The 17,825-nt window shown below is 42.2% G+C and overlaps 1 protein-coding gene across 3 annotated transcripts; it reads right to left on the reverse strand.

Annotated features, from left to right (window-relative positions):
• Positions 1 to 5,581: 5,581 nt before the first annotated feature.
• Positions 5,582 to 17,595, reverse strand: LOC111872237 (zinc finger protein 239). 3 transcript variants are annotated; one of them, XR_004513888.1, is made up of 3 exons: positions 17,567 to 17,595; positions 16,930 to 17,140; positions 6,613 to 6,693 (listed from the first exon to the last, which is right to left on the reverse strand). XR_004513888.1 is itself a non-coding variant. In XM_033754626.1 (2 exons), the coding sequence occupies exons 1-2, from the start codon at positions 13,575 to 13,577 to the stop codon at positions 5,598 to 5,600; spliced, it is 1,110 nt and encodes a 369-aa protein (XP_033610517.1). In that variant the 5' UTR covers positions 13,578 to 13,775; the 3' UTR covers positions 5,582 to 5,597. The 3 variants fall into 3 exon arrangements, 2 of the variants coding, with proteins under 2 accessions (XP_033610517.1, XP_033610516.1); XM_033754626.1 differs by lacking the exons at positions 16,930 to 17,140; positions 17,567 to 17,595 and adding an exon at positions 13,564 to 13,775 and having other exon boundaries at positions 5,582 to 6,693; XM_033754625.1 differs by lacking the exons at positions 16,930 to 17,140; positions 17,567 to 17,595 and adding an exon at positions 10,953 to 11,328 and having other exon boundaries at positions 5,582 to 6,693.
• Positions 17,596 to 17,825: the final 230 nt, after the last annotated feature.

Genomic DNA, 17,825 nt, shown 5'->3' on the forward strand with positions numbered 1-17,825 from the left:
AGCTGTGCATCACAAAGGACACAGATGTGTGGATGTTTTATGTATATACTTTGATGAAGTAGAATTTCATCCATGGAAAACAGTTCTCCACAAAGTTACACATCTGCATTTGTTCACTCTTAAAACCAGGCCCACAAGTTTGCAAAACCTTGCTCTCCATGTTGCTTTAGTTGTTGCTCTCACTGTATAAATCTTTTGCTGATCTGAAAGACAAAAAAAAAAAAAAAAGTATGTGTGTTTATTTAATCAAACATAGGAATGTGCTGTTATTTAAGACTATATAGCAATGCAGTTTAAACAATACATAAAACACATCACTGTACTTAAGTGAAAAAGTTTTGATGGCTTTGCATTCCTATCAAACCCACACCCCATCCTTACTGTCACTGGGCCACAACTTCCTCCTGTCTCATTCGCCATAAAAGTGGCATCTACCATACACTGAAATAGGAATTCCACACACATTTTCTTATCTCTGAAAGCTGAAATGATTTTTACATTTTAGCTGCAAAAACGAAAGGATGAGATACCACATGAATCCCTATCTGTGACTATGGCTACTTAACTGCGGTGGCTTGGGCTTCAAAGGAGGGCAGAAGGACTGTTGTTATTAGAGATTTGATTCTTACAAATGAAAAGAGAACTAATTTCTGTATATACAAATGCTCAGCGCTTCAACAGTGGATGGTGTATCTAGACATTCTTGTTTAATAACAGATGACTGAAAACACAGTAGAAACGATACATATGCACAGCCATAAAATTTTATCCCTGATATCTGAGAGTAGGTTTTGGTTTTGAGACATCTTTGTGGAACTCTTCATCACAACTCTGAGTGAAGTGATGTAAGAAGAAAAATACCTGACTTAATACTACCAGGTATCTACTGTGGCTTGTAAAATGGAAAGTGATTTTTGGCAGTGAATTTGATTCCCATTTGAGTGTCCATAGTTCAAACCCTGGCTGAAAACTGCCTACATGGCAGAGAATTCCAGGGGTACTCTGCAACTACTCAAAATAAATATTGGAATGGAACCCTAAAATAGGCCATGATTGCTTATTCCAATATTTTTCTTAGTAGACAGTTAATACTGAATTTTGTAGATATTATATATACTTGTTCTTCATTCTACATTTTCCAATGCAACACACTAAAGAAGTCTGTAATTCATACAGATTCCCTAATACTGTTGAGAACGTGAAACATTGCTCATACGGGGGACAGGGTTCAAATTTTGGTGGGGAAATTTCTTGCAGCGCCACTGCTGGGAGGACTATAAGGTGGAAAAAGGGCACTATTAAAATAAACTTTACGGGACATATATTGAAGATGTAAATCGGTCAAAATCCCTCTGGATAATGTACGAGGGTCGTACTGAAAGTCATGAGCAACAATTTTTTCTAAAGTAACATGCTTTATTATTGACAAACCAAATACACCACCTCAATCTACATACCTTTCTTTATTTTTCCACATAATTGCCACTTCTTTGTACACTTTTCTCCCAGCATTCTGGGAGTCTGAAAATTCCCTTTCTGTAAAATTCTATTCCAGCCATCCGAAGACACTGACACACTGCTTTCCAAATTGCCTCCCTTGTCTCAAAACGTTGTCCACACAGCTGATCCTTCATAAATCTGAAAAGATGGTAGTCAGAGGGTGCCTGATAAGGGCTATAGGAGGGGTGTGGAAGAACTTCCCAACCCAGTTTTGCAATCGCTTCCAATGTGAGGCGAGTGGTGTGGGGGTGAGCGTTGTCATGCAGGATGATGATGTTTCGTCCCAGACGTTTATTGCGCAATGCACGACGGAGCTTGTGCAGCGTCTGGACATAATGAGCAGCACTGATGGTTTGCCCAGGTTCCAGGAATTCGGCCAGAATAAACCCCTCTGCATCCCAGAGCTTCAGAATACCTCCATCCTCGCCACCAAGACCTGCTATATGGATTGCATCATTAGGGAAGCCATTGAGATTGAAATCCATCCCCAAAAAATATGAACAGAGAGGGGGGGTTTTGTCTCAGCAAGTCATGGAAGCCTCTCATCTGTTCTCTTAAAAAACCCCCCTGGGATATGACGCCAGATCCAGAAGGCTACACAGGCCATGACCGACTAACATAACAACCCCCACCCCATGCCACCCCCCAGCTTAAGGGTTAGTGCCCAGCCTTTAACCTTGCCTTTCTTTCCCCCAACACAAAACCCTGCTNATACGTTCCTCCGAAACGTCGGTTAACACCAGAATCCCAGAAGACTGCTCTCTTCAAGAGAGAAGTTGATGATCTGTGCCAAGATGAAGAGAGTTCCGAAGATGTCAGCACCTTGTCCCGTGCAACATATACAACTATTCATAGCTTGTGTGGAAAATCTGACTATACAAGGGAGTTGCAGTACTATTGCATTATATGTTCAGGATCAGATCGAACTCAATGCAGTTCAGCGGACACTATGGTAAATTTCAAGTGCAATTTCTATGCATAAGTGCTTCAAGTGCAACTTCTGTTCTGAGTATATTTTTGCATTAAGTTAAAGGTAGTGTGACCAGATGCTTCTTCTTGTTTGAAAGTTAGTGTCCTGGCCATGGGGGGCACCCTCTCTGACAAGAGGTCAGGTTTGTCATTTGTCAGTAATAGTCTGTAGTATTAGCCCATTGTCAGTATGTACAATTATTTACAAGTTTACAGTTATTAACTGGTGTTACGTACAATATATACAAGGCTCTGTCAGTTCAGACTCAGTACAGCAGACAATGCCCTATTTCTAGTAATATCCGCTACGATGGCAGCCTAGTCACTTGGTAAGCTTGACCGCCACCAAGTTTAGGTTTCTTATATTTTCTATGCCGGGCTTCTCCTTGTCCTTGTGAACATTTTCATTATCATGATTTTGTATGACTTTTGCTTGTTGCCTGCATAATTTTGTTATATAATCATAGACGTATGGAATTTTGAAAGCCATGTGTAAATCGTCCCACAATCTAGCAAGAGCAGGCGATATTTATACACTACAGCTTGCAACCTGGCTGTCTGTACAGCCACACAAGCGCTACCCAATCAGCAGTCACCATAGCAGTTCCAACATCCATTGGTTAGTGTGGCGCACAGTGGCAAAAGTATAAAGAGGCAGGCACCCAACATGCTAGTATCAGTCAGAGTTGCATCCAGAGATCACCGCAGGAGTGACTCTGCTAGCGACTGACAGCGGTAAGCAGGCCCACCAGCCGGTCTCGCCGCTACAGCCAGAGCTTTGCTCAGTATCTGCCGGCTCGCAATCATCAGGATGCTACAAGGGCTACAAGGAAGCACGCCGCACTGGCTAGCTCACTGGAATGAGAGCTTCATACCTGCACTGGCTAGACCACTGCAATGAGAACTTCGGTGGCTAGCTGGCCTTGCCACCAGCAGCACCGATTACCTACTAATGCAAGAGTTTCATCTGGCTTCAGACAAATGGCCTTTTACAGGGTCTTCAGTATCACCATCATCACTAGCCCAGGCTAGCCCGGTCAAAGGGAGTCTTCACTGGTATCATTCAGACAGGTTCCCTGCTTGTCTGAAATACCCTTTCCAAGAGCAGTAAACATGTTACAGTTTTAAGTGGTTGTCTCTGTGAGCGTCGATATTTCACAGTACATATATGCAAGAACAGTGTTGAGGAGAATATTTTTTTTCTGAAGAGAGATGAAATGATAAGTGGGAGAAAGCTGCATAATGAGGAGTTTCATAATTTGTACTGTTCTCCAGTCATAATTAGAATGATCAAGTCAAGGAGGACGAGATGACAGGGCATGTAGCATGAATGGGGAAAGAGGAATGCATATAGGATATTGGTGAGAAAGCCAGAAGGAAAGAGACAACTAGGAAGACCAAGACGTAGGTGGGTGTACATTATTAAAATGGATCTTAGAGAGAGAGGATGGGATTGTATGAATTGGGTTGATCTGGCTCAGAACATGGATCAGTGGAGGGCTCTTGTGAACACGTTATTGAACATTCTGGTTCCATAAACTGCTGGGAAGTTCTTGAATAGCTGCACAATTGGCAGCTTCTCAAGAGGGGCTCAGCTCCATGAGTGAGTGAGTGATACACGATAGAACCATTTATTGTATTCTGTATTCCAGTGGTCTGACAAATTTTCAGATGAACAGTTACCATGGGCTATATAATACTATAATTTCTTTTACACTTGCTCTACATCCCCCTTGGGCCTTGGCCTGTGACTTTTCAGTTTCATGATCATTTACAGACAGTAGGACTCCTTGGACAAGTGATCAGCTAATTGCAAGGCCTCTACCTAACCACATGGAAACACCAACACAGAATAGACACATACACATACCAAACATCCATGCTTTGTGGGATTCAAACTCACGATCTCAGCTTCAGAGCAAGTGAAGACAGTAAATGCTTTAGACCGCTCAGCTACCATGAGCAGCATATAATACTATAATAACACAGTATAAAAACTTATGCAAATTGTCATATATGCCTAATGATGGCCTTCTATGGTTGAAACATGTTGAATTTACATAAGCACAGACTAAGCTGAGATTCAGCCTCTAACCTGTGAAGCTGCACTGAAGGCTTTATTGTGTGTATATTTCAAGATGATGGTATGTTGATTAATTTGTAAATTACCATACTTAACAATGATGTGTCAGCAAAGTGCTATGAAAATTAGATTGAGGTGGCTGAGTATAATGGAACATAGCTGATGAGGGTAACAGTGACAAAACCAGTTCAAATATGGTTATGTTCACAATGGAAGGGAACTGAACTCAGGTCTGCTTGGTGGATGTTCTGCATTATAGATACAGTCCCAACACAGCAGTGAGTTTTAAGATGAAAAATTTGTAACAAAATCTCAACAGATCAGTTTTCCAAGAGCAGATCATTTTACTTTTATAATTTCTCAATTTTAAAAGAACTAAAAATTACAATATAAATACATGGGTTATAATATTAAGAGCTGGTTTCTCTATTTTTGAAACTTGGCCCCTCACTGTGAGGGAAGAACAGGGAGAAAAATTAAAAAATAAGGAGGTGAACTGAGATGTGGAGAAAAGAGCACAAAATGAGAATACATGACATATCTTACATCTATCAGGATATTAAATCAAATATGTTACAAAGAGGCCAGGCAAATAATATGGATTGGAGAAAGATAAAATTTCTTTTGGGATACATTGAGCAGAGGCAAGTTGGGAGAAAGAATAAATTTTGGGATAATACTGCAATGAAAAGAAGGATTGGTATGAATTGAATTGAGCTGGATGAATATTCAGTAGCTACTAGATTTATTATAGAAGTGATTAACTTTCAGGCTGTACAATATCAGCAAGCAAATTATTTTGTTACATGGCATATGGACACATAAATGAGTACGAGAATATAACAAAGAATGCCTGACCAAGAGGTCAGAAAGTCAGTTTCACACTTAGCGGTGAATATGTTAAAACTATGAAGAAAGCAGTCTTCTGGGATTTGGCACCGTGTATATGTGGTGTTAACCGACGTTTCGGAGGAACGTATCGCCCCCATCTTCAGGGTAGAAGAAAAAGTATAAGAAATCTGNATGTTTGGAAAATAAAAATATTTCATTGAGAGAAGCAGCAGCTTTTGTCATGACTCCTCTGGTGGGTGCTGAGCAATGTCTTGGACACAAAGCCCTTGTTGCATATCTGACACTGATAAGGTCTCTGCCCTGTGTGGTACCGTTTGTGCACAACCAAAGTGGAGCGCTGTGTGAATGACTTGCCACAGATATCACACGAGTGGGGTTTCTGTCCTGTATGGGTGAGCTGATGCACTTTCAGAGTGAAGCTCTTAGTGAATGCCTTCCCACATACAGTGCAGATGCAGGGTTTCTCACCGGTGTGTAAGCGTCTATGCAGTTTCAGGGAACGGTTGTTGGTCAGTGATTTTCCACATACATCGCACAAGAACTGAGTTTCACCTGTGTGGGAACTGAGGTGTGACATTAAGTTCTTCTTATAAGGGAAGCTCTTTCCACATGTCTCACACTGGAAGCGCTTTGCATCCTTCTGCATATCTGGGTGGTTTGTCCGTTGATGAGTGAGCAGGTTGGCCTTGTATAAGAATGCCTTGCCACATATGTCACACTGATGGGGTTTTTCACCTGTATGGACATTGCTATGTGCCTGCAGTTCAAAATTTGTATAGAAACCCTTACTACATAAGTGACACTTGAAACGGAATTCACTGAAATGTCTCTTGTGGTGAATCTCTAAGTAAGCTTTGTACATGGTAGCATAGCCACAGATATCACAAACATGACTCTTTGTACCAGTGTGAACTTTCTTGTGACCTGTTAGTTCATACTTCCGTTTATATGATTTATTACAAATCTCACACATATATGGACGTTCTTTAGTGTGTGTTTTCATGTGGCTTGTGAGCTGTTTGTTTGATAGAAATACTTTTTCACAAGTGGCACAGTTGAATACTTTTGGAGATACGTGTGTCTTTATATGGAAATCTAGCTTTGCTGTGTTCTTGTATATCTTGCCACATGTAGAACATGTGGTATGATCTGATGACTCACAGCAGTTCTTGTGGAGAACATGATGCCTGTTCTTGCTTCTATTGACAGGTTCACTGTTGGATTTTGTTTTGAGGACACGTTTTTCCTTGGAACCCCTTGGTCTTTCACCAACACACTGATTGCCGGACCTAGAAATAGAGATATATATATATTGATCCCTCTGCTTCCATTAATTACTTGTAAACAGTGTAAATTTCAAATTCAACTCAATAGGAAGATCTGGCTTAAACATATAATACTCAGCTGAACAGTAATTCCCTACTATTATGAGACATGACCATCATCACACGAGCCTGGCATTATACCATACCCTCAGTAAGTTAACATCCCTGTAATATATTCCCTTGAAGTTATTTTCCCATCTATGAGTAGATCTCTGAAATATGAATGGCTGAATGAATGAATGAATGAACTTATTTACTGCCTGCTATATACATCAATGCATGCTGACAGATGACCTCCTGGTCTTTTTGGCAGGCACCGAATACTCAGTTTTACAATACCATTGTGGGAGCCTCCCAGCATGAGGCAAGCTCTACCAAATCTGCGCTTGCCATGGCAGTTCTGACACCCCTTGTGTAGCGAGCTGCCTATCGGCAAATATGAGAGCTTCGCTCAGCAACCAGCAAGCATGGCCGACTTCCGACAAATGGTCATTTTCAGGGACAACAACATCAACGCCATCACTAGCTCAGGCTAGCCCACTACAAAAGGAGTTTCCGCCGTTATTCATCAGGCATGGCATGCTTCCTTGCTCATCTGTAACATTCATTCTAACAGAAATAAACATTTGTTGTAGTTTTATGTGCTTGTCTCTCTGCGCCACCGGATTCAACATCCCACATTGATGACCCCATGAAAAATGGAGGCTGCAGAGAGGTCACTGCCATCACAGGCATCCAGAGTGGCCGTGCGGCTTCCACTGTTCTGGGATGAGCGGCCAGCTGTGTGGTTCATCCAGTCCGAGGTGCAATTTATCTAGGCTGGCATCAGCAGCGAGAAGATCAAGTTCTGCCAAGTGATCTCGCAGCTTGACCACTGGTATGTCACAAAGGTAGAGAACATTATCACCTTTCTGCTGGATCAATACCCCTACACCACACTGAGGACTGAGCTCACTAGGTGGCTGTCCTTGAGAGAGCAACACATTCACCAGCTCCTTAGGCTCGAGGTGGGAGACCGTAAGCCATCCCAGTTTCTGAAGCACCTCAGGGACTTTGCCCCAGAAGTGCCGGATGACTTCCTCTGAGATATCTGATCCAGCCGGCTACCCCCCCACTAAACGTAGGCCCATTCTCACTGGCCAGCAAGAGGGTAGCTTGAAGGCCGCAGCCCGCTGTGCAGACTGCATCTCCAAGGTTGCATCCCAGCCGGCCCTCGCTAGTGTTGGTCCAACTACTGACAACACCACACTTCTGCAGGTGATCGAGGACCTCTCACGTCAGGTGACAGCACTCGGCGCCGAGCAAGACTGCTTTTGCAACAGCTTCAAGGACCCTCAGTTCAGCTTCAGGGATGTCCCCCAGGAACCATCGCTCGGGTAGCACATCCTCTTCCCGAGATGACGCTGCATACACCCTCTGCTGGTATCATCACCGCTTCGGAGGCCGAGCGTAGAAGTGTACTCCAGCCTGCGCCTGCCCCCAGTAGGGAAACTAACCAAGTGGACATCAACAGCGACACTTGTGTGCGCAACCACAGGCTTCCTTTTTGTCACCGACAAGATTAGTAAATGGCAGTTGCTGGTCGACACGGGTTCCGCGACCTCTGCGTGTACCCCCATGGGCTCATTCCGCGACGCAAGGAACAGGTCAACTACGACCTCTGTGTGGCTAATGGCACTACAATCCACATCCATGGATGGGTACCCATCAACCTCAACCTGGAACTTCGTTGAGATTTTATGGGGCAGTTCCTGGTGGCCGACATCATATATCTCATTGGTGTGGATTTTCTCTGATTTCGGCCTTCTGGCGGACTGCCGAAACAGAAGTCTACTGGACGCTAGCTCGATGATCCCCAGCCTCAACACCATCACTGGGGGCACATCGGTAGACAGCCTCCTAGCCGAATTCTCGGTTCTCACTCGACAGCCGAAGTCCAGCGCAAAGTGCACCACTACACTCTCCAACACATCTGGACTATACCAGGCCCACCAGTTATTTGCTGGACACGGCAACTGACACCGGACCAGCTCGCTATTGCCAAAGCTGAGTGCTATGCCATGTTCCAGAAAAGCACAGCTCGCCGCTCAGAGAGTCCCTGGTTTTCTGCCCTACACACTATGCCCAAGAAGGAAACCGGTTGGAGTCCATGCGGTGACTACAGAGCACTAAACATCCGGATCATCCGCGACAGCTACCTTGTCCGCCATATTTATGACTATTCCCACCATCTTTTCAATTGTTCCATCTATTCCAAGATCGATCTGGTGACAGCATACAACAAAATCCACTTCCAACTCCACGATATATAGAACACCACCATTACCAGAGCATTCAACTGATTCGAGTTCACCTTCATGTCTTACGGCCCGCGCAACGCCGCCCAGACTTTCAACACTTCATGGACAACTTTCTGCGGGGCCACAACCTCTGTTTCACCTACTTGAATGATATCCTTGTCTTCTCCCAGACACTCGAGGAGCATGAACAACATATGCGGGCTCTCCTCAACCAACTTCAGAGGTATGGAATTATAATCAACCCGGTCAAGTTCGTCTTTCGAGCACCCGAGGTCACCTTCCTCGGTTATAAAGTGTCCGCCAAGAGTTCCCAACCTCTGGAAGAATGAGTGACCCATCTCCAGCACTGCTACCCTCCTAAGACTGTCAGTTAACTCCGTCAATTTCTCGGCATGCTGAAATTCTATAGGCAATTTTTGCCCCACGCGGCAGCCCAGGAACCACTGCACGACCTTCACGCCAGCCCCGGAGTCAAGAGCTCTGACCCCATCACCTGGATGCCGGAACTCCTCAAGGCCTTCGGAAAGTGCAAGGAGAGTTTGCAGCGCGCCACTTTACTGGCACAATCCGATTTATCCCTGTCACTTGTACTTGTAACAGATGCCTCCACATCCGCCATGGGTGCCGTGCTGCAGCAACGCGTCGAGATAGCTTGGCAGGCCTTCGTCTTTTCCTCCAAGAAGCTCAACCCAGCCAGGCAGAAGTAGAGGGCCTATGACAGCAAGCTACGAGCCATCTATGAGGCCGCAAAGAATTTCCTCCATATAGTGGAGGCACGCCATTTCATCATCTTCACCGACCACAAGTCGATCGCATACCCTTCGTGGAGAAGAGGAACAAATGTTCACCGCGGCAGTTCAATAATCTAAACTTTGTCTCCCAGTTCACGATAGACATACGCCACATTTCTGGGCAGTAGAACGCCCTCTCTTGCGTTGAGTCCGTCACTGTGCCATCATCCTATGACGCACTCGCCGCATCGCAGGACTGTGATGACGAGCTTCGAACACTCCTGGGGCCAACCACCGCCATGCAGATCGAGAAGCTACCAATCCCCGGTACTACGGTCTCCATCTACGGTGACATATCTGCCGGGAGATCTCGAATGTACGTGCCACCTCTCCTATGGCCCCAAGTGTTCAGCCCGTCCATGATTTGTCGCAGCCACGCACCAAAACATACAGCACTTTTTGTGGTCAAGCGTGCAGAGGGATTGCGGGACATGGATAAAAGCTTGCCAGTGCTGGCAGCTCTTCAAAATCTCCTGCCGAAGTCACTCCATTGGGCAGGTATACACTGCCGGCAGCCCGTTTTCTTCAAGTCCTCATAGACCTCGTGGGGCCTCTTCCGGCATCAGATGGCTACACATACTGCCTCAATGCAGATGACTGTTTCACCCACTGGCTGGAAGTCGTCCCCATCCTGGACATCACAACCGATACCGTGGCACGCACCGTACTGATCGGCTGGATATACCGCTTCGGTTGCCTGCAACCATTACCACCGACCCGGGACGTCAGTTTGAATCTCAATAGTTAGAATCCCAGGCCAAGCTGTGTGGCATTCAGCCCTTGCGGACGATCGCCCACCACCTGGTGGCTAATAGACTCATGGAACGCTCCCACCGGATGCTGAAGGCAGCCATCATGTGGCATGCGGACCAACAGTGGACAGAGGCACTTCCCCTGGTTCTCCGCGAAGTCCGCTTGGCATTCAAAGTGGACCTGTAGGGATCAGTAAATAAGCTAGCGTACTGCGAGTCACTAACAAAGCCACCACATAGCCCGCCTCAGACAAGGTCCGGAAGCATGCCGTGGCTGCCCTGCTACATTCATGCATGGCAACCTCGACAATTTCACGCACATCTACCTCTATCAGGACAACAACACACCGGGCTTTAGAGCTCCCTACAGTGGTCTTTACCAAGTACTCTCACAGAGAGAGAAGACATTGCAACTCCTCATGTGCTGGAGGTCCATCACAGTATCAACTGATAGGGTCAAGCTGGCCTCCAGCCTCAATAGGATTGATGGCTGGAACAAAATCTTCAACCCTCCAGTTGACGCAATCCCTGTCATAGTATTGTCTGCCACGCTGCCACAGCCTACCGCAAGAACTACGCACTCCAGCTGCCCCATTCATTTCCTTGCTCGCTTCAACATCTGAGCAAACATCTACAGGGGGTGGGAGGTGATGTGGGAACCTCCCACAGTGAAGGAAGCGCTACCCAATCAGTGCTCATACCACGGCAGCTCCAACGGCGATAGGTTAGCACGCCACCTATCGGCAAAAGTATAAAGATGCGGATGTTCATCACATATATGATGTTGATTATTAAGTAATATATATTTAGAATTAAGAATTATTAAACGTTATTCTTCGTTGCAGTAACCAGCTATTCACTGAAATATATTTATCTGAGATATATTTGTTGATGTTAGATCTTGCTGTGCTGCATTCTTTTGTTGCAGCATGGATATTTTGTGTTATTTATGCAGTTCATACAGATGTTGGCATAGTGTTAGTATATTAATGTTATATATGCAAAAGTGACTTGTAGATCTTTTGATGCTGTTGACCTCATTTTATTGTTGCTTGCATTTTGAAATTTAAATTGCATTGCACCATAGCCTCCTGCAGTTATGAGGCTCAGTACATATCTAAATATGAGTTCCTTTAGGAGTAATACTTTTGAAGTTCCACATATTTATTTTTGGGGATAAAGATTTTACTATAATAACGAGATGAAAATGATGACTCTTTCTTTGTTTCACATCTGAAAGCACTTCTCCGCAACAAACTTTTATTAAAATATAACCACTATTACTTTAACGGCATATATTTGTATGGTTTAAGATAAGCAAGTTCATATTGTGTTTAATATAATTTTTACTGTAATTAAAACAATACACAAAACGATGGGTACTGTCTTCCAGGTTGTAATACAGTCAGGAGAAAGTCAACGTTTTGGAGGAACATGCTGCCTCCACCTTCATGATGGAGGAATAAGCAAAACAGGAAATTAACAAAAATAGGCAGCAAGAAAGACTTGTGAGTTTCTTGCTTGACCTGCATTTAAACCTTGAAGAAGGGGGGTGATATGTTTCTCCAAAATGTCAGGCTGTCGCTAAGCTGCATGATATTGCAGCCCAGGAGACAGTAAATGCCACAGTCACTGTTGTGATAAGCTCAAATCCAATACACATACTTCTTTATTCTAATTTTTTGCACCAAATTATGGTATACACAACACAGCATGACCTGAAAAATTGGATGACACTAAAGAATCCTATTCTTCAAACAATGGAACCATGACATGGCATACATTCATCTTCCTTTAAAGAGAAGTGAAAAGGACACGAACCAAATTGGTTCTAGATTTTACCAAAAAGTTTTTTAAACAGTGCTTTGTAAACAGACTAATTATAAAGAAAGCAGTCTTCTGGGATTTGGCACCGTGTATATGTGGTGTTAACCGACGTTTCGGAGGAACGTATCGCCCCCATCTTCAGGGTAGAAGAAAAAGTATAAGAAATCTGCAAGCGACAACAGTCTGCTTTACCGTTTCTCACGGTGTTGTCGCTTGCAGATTTCTTATACTTTTTCTTCTACCCTGAAGATGGGGGCGATACGTTCCTCCGAAACGTCGGTTAACACCACATATACATGGTGCCAAATCCCAGAAGACTGCTTTCTTCATAGTCACCGCCGTGAAAGCCTCAAATCTTACATAGTGTTCCTCTATGGGGAGGCTACTCAACGACACATTCGTAGAATTTATTGTCTGCTTTACCGACTCTCACGGTGTTGTCGCTTGCAGATTTCTTATACTTTTTCTTCTACCCTGAAGATGGGGGCGATACGTTCCTCCGAAACGTCGGTTAACACCACATATACACGGTGCCAAATCCCAGAAGACTGCTTTCTTCATAGTCACCGCCGTGAAAGCCTCAAATCTTACAGACTAATTATAATAATTTATATATGTTTTAACAAAGTCACGTACATCACAGTAATTGTTACAGAATAATAGTTTACATCTATGACATTGTAATATAAATTTCTGTAAGTACTGATAATGACCAATAACATTGTAGTAGTTTCCATATGTACTAATAATGTCCTTCTGAAGATGGTTGCTACGACCAAAACATGTAAAGGATGGAAGTTAAAAAGAAAACACAACATTTATCAGTCACACTGGATGGCATTAATAATCTTTTACACTAATGCCAGTGTGATGGATTATGATGAACCAAGTGAAATTTAACAAATGCCCTGTTAACAATTTATGCAGTGGGTCCTTGTACAAGAATGAGATGACTGCATGAAAACAAAAAGTTTTGTCATTGTAGTTAAAAGGGAATCTACTTAAATCAGATTCTGTAACCCCTAGAGTTACTGAATAGGCTCCTTTCTGCCCAGACAAAGTCATTCCCTATTTTAACTTTTATATATTATCATTCATACAGAGCAAACTATCATAAGCCTCACTGTTAACAAAGCAGAGGTTGTAGCTGATCTCAATACTTACCTGAAAGAAAACATTCAGCATCCCCTCATGAAGTTCAGCTCAATATTGTAGTATAGAAAAATAATCAATGTTTATTCTGAGAACCAAAGAAAGCTACAAGAATATTCCTTGGACAAAATGTGAAATTTTATATGTTAAAACAGTGGCATAAAAGAGTGTACTATAAAGGCTTAAAGTTGTAAGATTTGAGGCTTTCACGGCGGTGACTATGATGAAAGCAGTCTTCTGGGATTTGGCACCGTGTATATGTGGTGTTAACCGACGTCTCGGAGGAACGTATCGCCTCCATCTTCAGGGTAGAAGAAAAAATATAAGAAATCTGCAAGCGAAGAGGCCATGAGAACCGGTAAAAGCAGTCTGTTTTACTGGTTCTCATGGTCTCTTCGCTTGCAGATTTCTTATATTTTTTCCTCTACCCTGAAGATGGAGGCGATACGTTCCTCCGAAACGTCGGTTAACACCACATATACATGGTGTCAAATCCCAGAAGACTGCTTTCATCAAGGCTTAAAGTTGTTTAAATTTGTGATCACTCAAAGATTTAAGCTGATTTACATTATTCATGTAGTTACTGTTACAATTTTAAAAAATGTTCTCTGTGGTTTTAGGATAACCTTTAAAATAAATGTTCTCTTCTTTGTTTGAAAACAAAGACAGCAGTTGTTTGCATAATGTAAAACTGCCACAGCAAAACAGTTATACCAGATTCAATAAGACCCTCTTCTCCAAAGGACAGCACTCTACTAGCAACTTGGAAAGCTGGTGCTGATGGTAAAGGCACAAGTAATAAGTCATATGAAGAAAACTGATTCAATAATATGTTCTCTTTTAAGTGTCTTTTTCCAGTAGCATTTAAATCTTTATTATGGGCAAACTTGAACATCTAAGTCAGTTATATATTACAGCAATGGGAGTGAAACTACGGTCATATAAAATTATTTAGTTTCTCTGCAAAATGGGTGAGCAAAAAAAAAAGAATGTGACTGAAGAATTAAGTGAGTAAGGGACGAAATTTTAAAACATGTCTTCTGATATATCTGATGAATGGTACGAGCATGTCTTGTTACATAAATGATGAATAAATCATGTACAAGAAAAATTATTTCCACCTAAACAGACTNACATCAGCCTAATTAACTGTCTGCCTGTTCTATATAAAACACTGGTTTACTGTGCTATGAACCCAGTTCTATTCCAGGAATTTAAGTTATAAATGAACTTTTAGTACATCTGAAGGAACATAGCACTTCTAATGTTGCTGTGCTATACTGTGTTAGATGGGCATTCACATTCCACATAACATAGATAAGAAATTTGAAATTACTGACAATAATTAGATTTTTGTGCTCTCTTAACTGTTCAAATTTAATTTATTCATTGAAAAAACCTTAATAAGATACATTTTGTGATAATCTATGATCATAACGTTGGTAACACCTGAACCTGTAGCCTTAAGGAGGGAGCAATGAATCATGTGCAGCCATTGCTATCAATAGGTGAATGAACAACAGTGTTATGCAACTCCTTTCTAGGCAAAGGATTGGTAAACATGTTCCCATGGCAACAAATAAGCACACAACAATAGAGTTACTCATACTTTTGGAAATGGTGTTTTCTACTCGGTCTGTGCAAAGTGGTTACATGGAAGACAATTGGGGCAACCCAGCTAGTATAAGAAGCTTAATCCTGGCAGTGGTAAAGCTTACAACCGTTCAAACAACTAAGCTGCCGTTGTAGCATAAGATATGTAAGTTAGGCATGATCTGCTCTGTAAAACCTGTACTGACAGAGGACTTGTGTGTAGTGCCTATGAGGGAACCGCTTGAGATGAGTGGCCTTAAAGAGGGAGCAGTGAGGGTGGTTGGAGAGTAAACATGGTGAAAACTGAGCCATTGGGAGGAAGATGACACCAATCACAGATGTTGTAAGCACAGCCCTCAGAAAATAAATGGTGACACGCATGTAGGCCATTCGGAACAAACAGCCTTAAGGAAGGGGAAATGCAGTGTGTACATCCAATGCTATGCCACTGGTGAATAAACAACGATGTTACCCAACCCATTTCTAGGCAAAGGATTGATAAAGATGTTCCCATGTCAACAAATACACACACAATAATTACTGTTGGAAGTGGTGTTTTCGGGTGACCCAGTTAGTTGTCACTTGCAAAAGTGAGTTGAAAGTCAGCATGTAAAGAGAAGACTAGGAGGTTGGTGTGAAAAGGCCTCCATCCTGGGAGTTGAGAGTTGTTAGTTGTGAGTTGAGTTATGCACGGGAGGCTGTGGCTGAAGAATTTCCACTGTTAGAAACCATTGCCAAGGAATGGCAGGTGAAGACACAGCAGGCTGGAAAAAGGCTGTGATTGTTTGTGAATTGTGGGGAGATTTTCAGTAGCACTGTAACTGCTTGTAGTTCTGGGTCATGTGGATAAGTGGTCAATAAATCAAATCACTAACACAAACCCCATCTATAGTTACCCATAAATTGTGACAGTACTTTGTATGACACAATGAATACCATGATTAATGACAAGACAATCATGAAGTTGATAGTACCCATCATTGAGCTTGTGATGTTATGCATTATGAAACTCAATGTGAAATATCAGTAACTGAGAACCAAAAACTTTTAAAAACTGAGATTAAATTTTCTTGGTCATTCTCCTTTCATGGATTGGGCAGCAGCTGGTGGAAACCTGTTGATGAAACTTGTAAAATAAATGGTTATGATATTTTAGTGTTGTAAATTTCAGGACAGACTGAGAAAAACCAGAATGGCTGAGAGTCAAGATGACTAACATACTACCCTAAATTTCACACCACAGAAAGGGGAGAAAGAAGAGGGTACCCAGTCAGATACAAGGCATTGCTTTATTAATGCTGTGTAAGTTATATGTGATGACTTGGTACTCTGGAAGTCTGAGGAAGATATTTCATAAATGTGAAGAGCACTTTACAATAATGTTAATTGGGAAATGACACAACAGGAAACACAGACAGTGTACTAAGATGCAGCAGAGCCTGTGTTGTGACAACANTTGTGAGACTGCTACAACCCCCCCCCCCCCAACAAATACTGTTGGATCACAGTACCTGCAATTAGAGGGTAAATCATATCTGAAGAAGTTAGAAGTAATCCCATACACTTGCATTAATGAGAGGCTGATCTGCACATGTTGAGTTCTATTGAATTCAGTTTCAAAATGATTCACTAATAAACATATTGTTAATAATTTTTCTAAAATGCCCTTAGTTCAAAGTGCATCTAAATTTGAAAAGATTAGCATTGTACAGAAAAGGCTTACAACCACTTTTTGAATTTGCTAAATAAGCATGAATGCCCCTTTTCAAATCCTTACTTACTTACCATTCATGATCAACTTTCCATATTATTCACTGCACAGTTAAAGCAGCATCATTACATATAAAAATTATCGTCTGTCATGTGCTCACTATTCTAAGATCCTTGTAGAGTCATTTACATGATGATCAAACAGACTGGACAGGTTGATTACTGCAAGTGGCATAAGGCAGCTAATGCTTCAGCTGTTCTGATTGCAGTCTTTGAAGTCCTCTACCTGAGTGGTGGGATGAAGATGTCTAAATTTTAGTGAATGCATAATATCAAATTGGAATAAACATGTGACTGGTTCATGATGTTCTTCAATGTTATATTTAATTTATCATACTATATAAAATGAGATAGCAGGATGATACTTTCTTTTTTAATGGTTAATATATGTAATGAAGCCTTTAGCATCAGTGCTGTATAATGTCATAAAGCAGTCCATGATTTATTTAAACCGTCTTGCAGTGCATACACTCATTTATCTCCTTCTCTCCCTCGCACTACATGTTTCGGCATAATAATGCCATCTTCAGGTGCTTACTTATCCACGCCAAACTAGTTCATTGCATGCCTTGTTCTCATATTAAAATAACTAAAATATGTATCTATCATATACATTGTCAAACGTTAAAAATATTAAAATTGTTCAGGATACCACATCGCTACGTCGCACCTCACTACGCCAGTCACGCCCATTCTNTATGCACTGCAAGACGGTTTAAATAAATCATGGACTTAAATCAGTGCAACAGGACGCTAAAATATAACAGTCATAAAGCAGGACGAACTGGAAATGATTTGGAATGAGGCGGCTGTGATTGAATCAAGACAGTATCCTGGCATTTTTCTAGGGGGACTAAGAAATGCCATGAAGCACTTCAATCATGACAGCCAGTGACTCAGATAAGATTTGA

The sequence above is a fragment of the Cryptotermes secundus genome, unplaced genomic scaffold (genome assembly GCF_002891405.2).
Source record: "Cryptotermes secundus unplaced genomic scaffold, Csec_1.0 scaffold860, whole genome shotgun sequence".
Lineage (NCBI taxonomy): Eukaryota > Metazoa > Arthropoda > Insecta > Blattodea > Kalotermitidae > Cryptotermes > Cryptotermes secundus.